Here is a 12,541-nt window from a genome sequence, read left to right as displayed (position 1 = left end):
CATGTACTTGGCAGCTGGTCATGGAAGCATGTGAACCTTATCCCATGCTAATCAAGGAAAGGAGAAATGGAAAACTTGATCCCCAGGTGGCTTCATAGGAACCAAAAAAAAAAAAAAAAAAAGAGGAGATGCTGGCATTGTCCAGTGCTGATAACATTTTCCTTTTTTAAAACAATCATTATGTTTGTGCTTGCAGCATGCTTTGTAATCACTTCTGATCACCATTCTTTACATCAGCACAGCATTTTATCCATTTTGAGGAAGCTGCAGTTGAGGTCAGGAGTGGATGAGGGCCTTCTCCTTGAGATAGGACAAACAGCTCTAAACCTGGAACAGATCCACATCCACAAAAATCTCTGCTGTCCCTGCTACCATTTCCTCCAAGGGTTAAATCTCCCACATGATCAAGTGCAAAGGGGAACATCCACTTTCTGAGTAGGATTTGCACATGAAGAAAGAAGCAGCATCTCCAGGAAGTTGTTGTCAGGGCTGGAAGCGTGGGCTATGCTCAGAGCCCAACATCCACCCCATCTCTATAGTGTGGCACTGGCAATTAGGGATGTTGTCTGTCATCCCCAAATCCCAGACTAGGAGGGGGGCAGTTGGATGTCACTGGAGGAGACAGAAGATGGATGGTCCTGGGAGGTTCCTCTGTCCTATCGATGCAGACACACCCGTCTCTCTGTCTCATTGCTTACATCACCTTCAATTTGACCAGATGGACATCATGGGAGGATTTTCGTCTGGATCAGGATTCTTAAAACACTAGCAAAAAAAGCTGGCTCTTGGGAGAAATGAGGATGGGGCTATTAGAAGTTGGGAGCTGGGGCCATTAGGAAGCAGCCAGGCTGTGTGGAGGCACAGGGGGATTTCTGCTCAATAATGGGAAATGTGAACACAGGTTAGTGCTGTGATTACAGCATCCTGGAGGGGGGCCCTGAGAGGCCAGGAATAGATTATGACTCACTCAAGCAAAACGTAGGGGAAGGGACTAAGGTTGCCCCTCCAGACTCTGAGAAAGGCACCCCTGTGGGAAGAGATATTCCACTCCAGGGTGTGGATGGGAAGGGTCATTTCAGAGCATCACACTGGAAAGTGGCACGTAAGTATTCATGGACCTGGGAGAACTAGACCAGATTGGATCAGTTCAATGAAAGCCCAGAACAGAACTCTTTAGAGAGCTTGTAAAAGCATCTACTAGCCCTGGAGTGGCAAGATCACTGAATTGTGGAGTTTTCACCCTGTTTCTGGGGGGTAATTTGGCAACATACATCAAGAGCCTGGGGGAACAGACTCAAAAACACAGATTTATTCCAAGAAAATGTTTAGATATACACATAAAGATTTATACGTAAGAAAGTACATCCATGGGATATTTATGTGGGTGAAAAAATGAGAAATAATCTAAATGTCCCACAACAGAGGAAATTACTTAATCAATTTCAGTGCCTTCCTACAATGGTACTTAGCAAACCTTTAAATATAAAATTATGTTTTCAAAGCAATGTTAATGACATAGAAGAATGATTATGACATGCTAAGTAAAAAATGCAGCTTACCTTATGAAAGCGAATTGGATATAATCCCAATTTAATATAGGGAAAAAAAAACCCAAAAGGAAATAGGTCAAACTGTTAACAGTGTTTATCTGTATGTAGCAGAACTAGGGGTAATATTTTTAAACGGTGTTCAATGTTTTCTAAAGTATCTACATATTAATATGGATTGATAAGTATGTGTGTATAACTAATATATATATTACATACACATTAGTTTTTCTCCCCTCCTTATCTTTCTTGCCCTGCTTATTCCTCTGCACACCAATGTTCACCACTTGACTACTATGTATTTAGTGGTTTATTTGCTATATTTCACTCTTTGCTCTTTTTGTCATCATAAAAATTAAATATTCTTAAAATATTTTAGAAGAATAATTGTAATTGCAGGAAGGCTAAGCTTTCCCCATTTTTATAACTATGACAAGTCGAGACCAGGATACAGGATATATTAAGCTTATCCTTTGTCATGGGGGCTGCTTAATGACAGCCATTAGTTTCAGTCCCAAATGGGAAAGTAGAGTAAGAGGCTACCCCAGCAGTAGAAAGATAGGATCGATGACCCCAGAGTAGAAGCTCTGAACCCTGCGATTCCACTAGGAAAAAGACTAAGTCCTTAGGATATAAATTCCCAACGTAAGACCAGTAGGTACCAAGGGCTGACTGTGGCAATGTGAATTTAGTCAATTCATCCACAATGTCCAAGTTCTCCCCTGAATGACCGTTGCTCCAATCACAATCGACCCGTGACACATTTTGCTTGAAGGCAGGAGTTTAGATGTTGCATGGTATACTGAAAAGGGTCAAATATATATGTTGATTTAGAATCCTGATTTCAGTACTTCTTAGCCATGTGACCTCATTGAAGGTATTTTAACTGCTGTCCTAATCCTTAGTTCCCTCACCTGCAAAGTAACACTAATCTCCCTAAGTTATTTTAAGTATGAAATGAGACTATAGATAAAAGTTCTCGCACAGGGCTGGGTATAGGGTGTGCCCCAAATTCACTCTGGCCACTGTTCTGGAAGTCTAGTTTTCTAAGAACAAACCCAATCAGTAATAGTTTCATACAACACATATCAATCTCCACATTGGCTTAATCATGATTTAATGATTCTATAATCTCATTGCAGATTGTAATCAGGTCATAAAGGGATCTTTGAGCAGGGAATTCCTCTATTTCAGTGTGGTGTGCGGACCCCCAACATCCCGACTCCCAGCAGGGCTTGTTAAAATAGGGCACAGGTTAACAATGAGGAGTTCCTGGCCTCACTGGACATCTGAGTCACAAGGTCTAGGGGTGAAACCAGAGAATCTACACTTTTAGAGGGTCACCAGGTCGTTCTTTTGCGCAGTAGAATTTGAGATCCACTGCAACTAATGTTTCCAAGAATCGGTAGAGGTGCTCATGACCTTTTTTAGGTCAAGGCACAAACTTTGCATCCTTTCTCCTCTTCCAACCCATAATTGTTTTTGTTAGGGTGATGTCTAAGAGAGTGGCCTTGCAGAAAGAATACAGTCATTTTCCATGTAGTGTTTGCGATCCTTCGAAAGATTCTTGTTCAGTGGCAAAACTGTGACATGCTGAGCCTGGCCTTGCAGGGCTGTGGTTAGCCATACAGTAGTCCTGAAAGTCCAGGGTTCAACATGGGTTCATACAGGCTGTGCTTTGGTTTCAAGATTTGTACAAATGATCTCAATGAAATCAGAATCAAAGAAAGAAAAGATTTATCTTCATTTTCATAGCTCCCCACAAATTAATCTTTTTCTCTGTTTCACCATATTTCTTCCTCGCAGGCCTTGAATACTTAAGTTTTATAAATTCATAATCATTACACTGATATGCTTCTGAGATACGGGTCTTTTAATTTCTTGATCAATATTCTTTCTGCTTTCCCTTTTCTGGTGTTCCTCCCACGCTATAGAATTTCCTTGTAATAATTAATTCTTAACCTTTATGAGACTTTGCAGTTCTCGCAGCATTTTCATGCCCATTATCTTATTAACAGAATAATTTATTTAGATAGCTTTGTTCCTTCTTATGAAAAGTATCTCAACAGAGATTCACCCAGCGAAGTGCTTAGAAGCATGAGCTCTGGAACCACAGACCCAAGTTTAATTCCTGCCATTTAATAACTGAGAGAATTCAGACAAGTAATGTAGCTTCCCAGAACCTGTTTCTCTTGTCTCTACCATGTAGGTAGATAATCACAGTACCCACCCAAAGTGTAGGATGAAACGAGATAATCACTTGTAAAATGCTTAGCGTGATGCCCAGCATAGAGTAAGGGTTCCATTAATGTCAATAATTATTTTCATTATCATTGTTATTAAAATATTAGATAAAGACTTTTAATGACTATAGGAAGTAAGAGGAAACTAACTTCATTTGACCGGATCTGACCCCCAAATCTAGCTTACACCAATCCAGTTTTCAGCCCAGAGTTCAGGAAAGACAGGACAACATTTTAGGCAATGCCCATCACTGATTGTTTGTCTAAAGGAGAGATTATGATTCCATATTGTAGAAGTAACAGCTTCACCTGGGACAGAGAGATAACTTTTGAGTTTTTACATCAGACTTGGATATAGCTGGTTAAAATTAAATCCAAATTTTTCATAGCTTAGAAATGTTTGAAACCTGCTTTTCATAGTTTTCACATGGTTCTTTTCAGACTGGGTATGAGAATGAGGAGAGGGGGTTCTTATTGCCAAGTTTCTCATGGGGAAGCATGTTCTTGCAGGCCCCAGCAAACTTGCTTGGTTCCAGGAGTTCAGGCCCAGGTAAGCTTTGGACAAACACCTGAGGCTCTGGGAGGCTTAATTGAGATGAGCCTGAACTTAAATGTTTTATGAGGTACGCCCATTGCTAATTTTCTTGGCCAAGTTTGAGTCTGTCTCACTCCTGCTAGCACCTGACAAACTCAAGTCTTCACCATGAAGCCTTGATTGATTTCACCTTACTGTTTCTTTGAGCACAGTAGACTGTGTGTGTGTGTGTCCTGGGCACCCAGCACTGAGACCTGCAGCCTCCTATCCTTTCAACCTGGGAGTCATTACTGCCTTTGTGCAACTTGTCTGGAAGTTCCAGAAAAGCCAGGCCTCATGTCTTCTATAGCAAAGTCCTCAAGGACAAGACCAAATTCTCTCTCAAATATAACAAGTCTGGTGAACAAGGGAACGTGAAATCCAAGCATCTTACCAAGCTTCCATGTGACTTGGGAGCAAAACAGCCTGTTTTATAAAGGAAGAAAAAAATACCCCAGCTAGATAAAGCCCGTGGGGGTGATCTGAGAGAGAAGCCAATTACTCTACTGAGATTTGCCATCTCTTTTTGGTTTCAACAAGCTTCTCCCCACCTAAGTTCAGAGTCATCTGGAAAGCTTTTTCTCAGCTACCTCCAACCTTCAGACTGTATATCCCTCAGTTGATTTATTTTTTGTTTATATCAAGGATCACTCATACATATGCCGACAATATTATCAGAAAACTCACACCCAGAAAGCTTGAGTGGAACAATACGTATGGGTCCATGCAATTTTCAGAATGTTTTTCAGGCCAGCAGGAAACAAACTGAAAAGGCACCAGCCAGTTAGATAACAGCACACTGACATTTCACTCCTACATGCGTATTGCTGTTTGGAATGTTCTAGATATTCTAGATTAGTTATGTTCCAGCCAGAAGAAGAATCAAAGCCTAGGAGCTCAATGGCAAACATTCAATATGGGAAACCATATCATAAGGTACAAAGACATTAAAGGGTATGAGGAAGCAACCCACGGATTTGCAGCAGCTAGATTCTCCTAGGGCTGGAGAGACAAAAGGATGTGTCTTCCTCAAAACTCAAAAGCCAGAGCTGTGTGGCAGCAGCTTGGATGATAGAGGCTTTCTGGGTGGAGCTGGAATTCTGGAGGAGAGACAAGCATTTGCTGGAGATGCTGATCAGAGCATAACAAGAAAAGGAAAAATATCATGACTACTCTTTTTCTCTCGCATTCCCACTGCAACCAGTGGTTCCCATTGGCTAAAGCCAATCAGGAGCCAGTTCCTAAAGGAATGGGGGAAATATAGTTTTCAGGATTCAGTTTTCCCAAGGAATAGGTCTAAAAATAGTCAGTATACAGCCAGCACACAGATACGACCAGTGCCATTATATGTAATTTTTATACTCGTTACCTAAAATCAGTTACCAAAGAGCAAAGTACATTTTTTTCTTTTTTTTCTTTTTTTTTTTTTTTGAGATGGAGTCTCACTCTGTCGCCCAGGGTGGAGTGCAGTGGCACGATCTCAGCTCACTGCAACGTCCGCCTCCCAGGTTCAAGCAATTCTCCTGCCTCAGCCCCCTGAGTAGCTGGAATTATAGGTGCCCGCTACCACGCCTGACTAATTTTTGTATTTTTAGTAGAGACGTGGTTTCACTATCTTGGCCAGGCTGGTCTTGAACTCCTGACCTCGTGATCCACCCGCCTTAGCCTCCCAAAGTGCTGGGATTACAGACGTGAGCCACTGCGCCCAGCCAAGCAAAGTACATTTTCAAGTGCATTAGTATGTGTTGTCTCTATATTACTATCTTCACATGTTGTGGTAGGTCCTTTATTCTCATATTGTCAATACCTAGTGCATACAGTAAAGCCTCCATCAATGTTTCTGATTTAAGAAGGAACACCAAGTCTATGAAGAGCACATTTTTAACTCTAAGGAGAGACAGCAGGAACGTAGGTGGTGAGTGGACTCCTGGGCTGACGGAAAGATTCCGTGAGATGTTAGATTTATATATGCCTCATAAGTGTAAGGCCCAGACAAATACACACATTGTCAGTTCTCTTTGCACTGTGTGTGCCAGTAAAACAATCCAACATCTTCTTTTTTTCAGGGTGATGTTGACACATGTCAAATACATTAACATTCCTATTGAAATGACTCATTTACAGGGAGCAGTCAGCTCAGAAGGATAGGAGGGGAAGAGTGAGAAAAGCATTTTACAATTGTTCAAGATTTTATGAGCAGCACGTCTTTTGTTTTTTGTTTTAAAGACGGCAATCATGGTATTACTGTTATCATATCATTATTTTACATCATCACGATGGTTGTTGCTGTAATTTGTATGTTGCATTAACTGCACCAACTTAGAAGTCCAAAGGAGGTCACCGAGCTAGAAACTGGATGTGAGTGACAACACCTCGCCTGCCGGGCTGCTGTAGCTCCCCACGCTTGCTAGGTTCTCTCTCTTCCTTAGTATGTCGAAAGTGGCGGTGCCCTAAACCTTCTCTGGCATCTGTGTGGCTCCTGCCCCGTCCTCCTTTCTCTCACACTCTGCTGAGACCTCTGCTCACCCTTCTCAGGTGGGTGCTCATCCCACGAGGCTGAACTCTGGGGTTAGGTTTTGGGGAGCTGCCCTCCCTTCCATTCAAAGCCTCCTCCGCATAAAGTTAGAACTTTGCTGTTGATGTTGCTTGGTTGAGTTGCGTTTTGTTTTTAGGAATATTTGACTGTATCTGGGGCTGTAAATGAAAGGAAACAAGAACCTATCCATTTTTGCAACTAACGGTGAGCCTGTTTAGAACACCCCCACCCTAGGCCTAGACCCTTCCTCATGAGGTCTTCACAGAGCTGCCTCGCTCTGTGCATTCTAAACTTCTCCATGCAGGGAGAGCAGCTTCTCTCTCTAGGAAATAATCTCAAGCATGTCTTAGTCCCAGAGTCCATGCCTACTCACCATGGGATGCAGAGGCAGGGAACTGTGCTTCCTGCATCATGTTTAAGGCCAGCTTTCTATCTCTGTCCTAGTATTGACGTCAATCCTGGATGATAGACAATGGGGATTTCCATTGTCTTCAAGAAAACACATCTCCTCCCCCATCATCCACACCTGCCACCCACACATACACACATAACGCTAAATAGGTGGTCAGAATGCACTTGTCTGACATCCAGGCAGTTCTCCAAGTCTGAGCCGTTAAATGTTCAAGAACTCTGCCCATAGATTATCAACACAATGGTTTAGGGTGGTCTTTGACCAGGATGGTCTACTTTCTGTTTTTCACCATGCCTTTTCAAGATGACAGGAGCATTCACCAGCCATCTTCTGCCTTATACATTATAACAGAAACACACTAATACCACCAAGGACAAGCCCTGGTTCACAGGCACAGTGCAAATGGAATCTCAATGGAAAAAAAAAAATTCCACTTCTGTTCCACCACAAAATATTGATAATGAAAACAGAGCTATGGCTCAGCCAAACATTCCATTTTAAGTTACCAAACTTCTAAAAATGTGTATTCAATTTCATGACTCCTTACAGGTTTTCCCCAAGGACCCTGGACAATGCTGGTTTTTCCTATGTGCACCACCAAAGGGCCTATCCAGGTAATTTTTCTCAGACAAGAAAATAGGGTACTGTGTCCCTAAAGGGGTAGTCATGTTTTTAGCAGAAAACTGCTTGCAGATCTGAAATGATAGAGCTTCCAGCTTTGACAAGACCTAGGCAAGGACTTGAAAGGTAGTTTTAGTCCTGACACATATACACCACTGTTGCTCAAGTCTGGTGGCTTCAACAAGTGGTTACCCTGCTCGGTAGTGACCCACTGTGGCCGTTGGCCCTGTCTTCACTTGATTTACCCATCGCATGGTTCCCCACCTCCCCCTCATATGTACACGCCATTGCAAGGCCTCTGCACATGTGATCTAATTTAGACCAGCTGCCTTCCCTGTGTTAGTCCAGATAAACGTACCCCAGGAAAGTGCTCCATCAACTTGCCCGTGTGAGAAGTCCAACTGCAAATCAACCTCTCAAGCCTGGAACATTCTCTCCTGTGACATTTGATATGTCTTTCCTGCTTGAATGCTTTGGGTTTTTTGATGTTATTGGTGATGATTTTCTGTATATAGCATCTTCAGTATCTGTGCCATCTCTCCTACCAAGAGATCACAGGATCTTCCCTTGAACTTCAGTTTCAGCTACTTGGAGAATAACTGTCTATTTCTTAGAAACCTCTGTAACCCCTACACTGAAATCTTTATGTGCCATAAAGCTTACAGTGGAAGGAAACCCATTACAAAGAAATCCTGAAAATTTTGTGATATTGTTTGACTGTCTTTACATGATGCAACAATAGACAGGGTTTTTAAAAAATGGATTTGTAGTAGAAAGCAAAAGGAGAGGGTGTTTTTAGAAACTGTGACTCGCCTTGAGAAACTGTTCTTCCATGCAGTCAACTCTGTTTTGCTACCGTCTTGTTTCCCTGGGATTGCAGGGTAGGTTTCGCTGATTTCAAAGCCTCATCTCTTTTCACGTTACCACACTGCATACCATTTAGTTGAGCAGTTGTTTGACAGCCATGTCTTAGTTCTGTGATGCATCACTCAAATCAAAGTTTTGAATTCTGTGGTCAGTTTACCCAGAAAAACAGCCAGGAACAAACAGCCTCAAACTACCCTTCCTTCCTTACTTCCTTCCTTCCTTCCTTCCTTCCTTCCTTCCTTCCTTCCTTCCCTCCCTCCTTCCTTCCCTCCTTCCTTCCTTCCTCCCTCTCTCCCTCCTTCCTTCTCTTCCTGCCTTCCTCCCTTCATTTCTTTTTTCCTTCTTTTCTTACTCCCTTCTTCCTTCTTTCTTTTGTCCTTATTTTCTTACTCCCTTCTTCCTTCTTTCTTTTGTCCTTTTTTTCCTTTATTTTATCAGTTTTGGTAATTTACCTGGGTATCTTTTTTTTTAATTTTTATTTTTTATTATTATTATACTTTAAGTTTTAGGGTACATGTGCACAATGTGCAGGTTAGTTACATATGTATACATGTGCCATGCTGGTGTGCTGCACCCATTAACTCGTCATTTAGCATTAGGTATATCTCCTAATGCTATCCCTCCCCCCGCACCCCACCGCACAACAGTCCCCAGAGTGTGATGTTCCCCTTCCTGTGTCCATGTGTTCTCATTGTTCAATTCCCATCTATGAGTGAGAACATGCGGTGTTTGGTTTTTTGTCCCTGCGATAGTTTACTGAGAATGATGATTTCCAATTTCATCCATGTCCCTACAAAGGACATAAACTCATCATTTTTTATGGCTGCATAGTATTTCATGGTGTATATGTGCCACATTTTCTTAATCCAGTCTATCATTGTTGGACATTTGGGTTGGTTCCAAGTCTTTGCTATTGTGAATAGTGCCGCAATAAACATACGTGTGCATGTGTCTTTATAGAAGCATGATTTATAGTCCTTTGGGTATATACCCAGTAATGGGATGGCTGGGTCAAATGGTATTTCTAGTTCTAGATCCCTGAGGAATCGCCACACTGACTTCCACAATGGTTGAACTAGTTTACAGTCCCACCAACAGTGTAAAAGTGTTCCTATTTCTCCACATCCTCTCCGGCACCTGTTGTTTCCTGACTTTTTAATGATTGCCATTCTAACTGGTGTGAGGTGGTATCTCATTGTGGTTTTGATTTGCTTTTCTCTGATGGCCAGTGATGATGAGCATTTTTTCATGTGTCTTCTGGCTGCATAAATGTCTTCTTTTGAGAAGTGTCTGTTCATATCCTTTGCCCACTTTTTGATGGGGTTGTTTGTTTTTTCTTGTAAATTTGTTTGAGTTCATTGTAGATTCTTTACCTGGGTATCTTTCAACTCCTATCAAAACTTAATTTGCTGTCATCTTTTACCTAAGCACATGAAAATTAATCTTCTCACAGAAGTGGAGACATCTGTGATTCATTTCCTGAGCTTCTCCAGCTCCTGTCGAATTGCTTTCACTTCACCTCTGTCCCTACCAGCCTGAGCCCAGTCTAGGAGAAACCTTCAAAATCACCTCCACAAACCTTTTCTCTCCTTTTTCCTATGAACCCAAAATATCAAAGGCCTTTCTAGAGGGAATGGCCATTTTCCCCTGTGTATGCCTATTGTCCTTAAATGATTATTTCAAACGTGCCCTTTAACTCTCAAAAGTGTCCTGATTTTCTGACAAATTATGCAGCCACTCAATTCCTAAGAGATCTTTCAACTTGGCTTAGACCCCAATTTCATGGCTTGGGGCAAGCAAGCTGAAGCCCTCCCCGGGATTTCCCAGAAATCCCTGGGTTCCTGAGGTTCACTCCCGCTTGCTTCTTTGTGCCTCCCTGAATTTTCTTTTTCTCTCCTACCAACCTGGATACAAAATTCAGCTTTCATTGCATGACTCAAAATCTCCACTAATGTAGATCTTATAAGCCTTTTGATATACTTTATTTAAATTTTGAGAGAGTGCTGGGAATAGCCACATTGTGGTTTATAAGCCCCTCCCAGTTGATGTTTCTGGTCCTCTCCCACTTCCTGGGCCTCAACCTCCCTATCTCTCCTCCTCAGCTCAGGAGCAATAAACACATTCCTGTCTGCCCCCTACAGAGCCTTGCTGTTCATATCAAGCCCCTAGAGGCCTCAGCTCATATCCTAAGTACTTGCCAAGAAAGTTTTCTAAATAACTTGTTCTTCCTGAAAGAAAGCCTGGTGAATTCATTTTTCATCATGTAATTAAATCTAACTACCTAAATACATTTGATTTCATTGTACTTATCTTGGTTGTCACTGGCATGTGGACAAGAGTAAACTTTGGCAGAAAATATGGGAGAAAAGAAGAAGTGATTAAAACTTAAAAGAAAAAAAAAGCCTGGTACAGGAAAAAGAAGAAGAGAGGGAAAGAGAAAGAGGGAGGAAAGGAAGGAGAAAAGGAGGGAGGGAGGGAGAGAAGGAGGGAGGGAGAGAAGGAGGGAAGGAGGGAAAGCAGGAGGAAGAGACCCTTTGTTCTGCAGTTTAAGATGTTATCCTCCTGAACAGTGATTTTAAAACTTTTCTGTGAGTAGGTGTTCCTGGGAGTGTTTGTTAAAAGTTTAGATTTACAGAGTCTCACACTCAAAGACCTCGACCTGGTAAGGCTGACAAAAACCATGCTTTGAAAACTGTTCTGGAACACCCCTAAGCTTAAGGGAGATAGCAAGGTTATATGAAACTAAACACAGCTAAATCAGAGAGGATCACAATTATTTTTTCTTTCACCAATTTATTTGAACTCTACAGAGATCATCCTGTCAGGCTTGATACCTCCTTTTAGCCTTAGAATATGAAGTCATCTTGAGTGACAAAAGTATAGAACACAAGCATTAGAATATCAAGGTCCTTTGCAAATCTGACCTTAGTTTAAACAATGTACATATTAGCCTTATCCAGTATCTTTGTAAACAGACACAAAGCCAGATCATCCAGGAGAGCATTGGCCAAATTACTGGGTTGTTTACTGAGCTTCTTTGAAAGAGCATGTCAGGGAAATGTTAAATAGTACATGGAAAGTACCTAGTATTTTGCCTGAAATCAAGTATTATTATATTGGAAAGGACAATGATTTTTCTGATGGAGACAGCGAATGACAAGCTTCTCAGCACATGATGTCCAATGTATTTAAACGATATCCTGATTATGAGGAGTGTCCCTAGTCTAAGTGGGTGACACTGACAAAGTTGACATTAGCTGGTTTTGAAGGGGCCATCACAAAGGCTTTATGTGACCCTTGCTCTACTTTCATTCCTTCTGCAGTTGTCATCCAAGCAATTGTCCCCTGCTCCTTCATGCCCATGCTATCCCTGGCTCCCTCCCTCCTTCATTGCAGAGCTGCAATGGGGCAGACAACACAGGTGATCAGAGCTCACCAGTCAAATACGAGGAACAGAAGACCATACCCATAAAACTCAAAGACCTAACACATGGGCATCAGAATACAACTGAGAAAAGAAACCCCACAGTAAAGAGGCTGTATGAAATTAGTCCAGTGCGCATTGTGAATGCCTTGGAAAACCTTCTTGAAATGGACACTTCCTGGTCTGCCATCTTGCTATCTGATTCTCACCATACCCCCAATGCCATGTCTAGCTCATAAACTCTGCTTTCTTGGTTTTCCCGTCTTTGCTTTCTACTTAGAGCTGGCTTCTGTGCTACATTCTTCTATATATCTGCC

The 12,541-nt window shown here is 41.9% G+C and overlaps 1 protein-coding gene across 7 annotated transcripts in view; it reads left to right on the top strand.

Moving 5' to 3' along the window:
• LOC129137475 (uncharacterized) overlaps positions 1-12,541 on the top strand; it is a 168,199-nt gene that overhangs the window by 5,163 nt on the left and 150,495 nt on the right. For 6 of the 7 annotated variants that reach the window (XM_054669583.2, XM_063797462.1, XM_054669580.2 and 3 more), the window contains exon 3: positions 7,862-7,926. The exons of the other annotated variant lie outside the window; for it this stretch is intronic. In XM_054669583.2, the coding sequence (XP_054525558.1) occupies positions 7,862-7,926 (65 nt within the window). The remainder of the gene's footprint in view (positions 1-7,861; positions 7,927-12,541) is intronic. 7 annotated transcript variants of the gene reach the window in all.

Source organism: Pan troglodytes, chromosome 18, assembly GCF_028858775.2.
Source record: "Pan troglodytes isolate AG18354 chromosome 18, NHGRI_mPanTro3-v2.0_pri, whole genome shotgun sequence".
NCBI lineage: Eukaryota > Metazoa > Chordata > Mammalia > Primates > Hominidae > Pan > Pan troglodytes.
The sequence above is the reverse complement of the archived record's forward strand: the minus strand, read 5'-3'. Positions and strand labels throughout refer to the sequence as shown.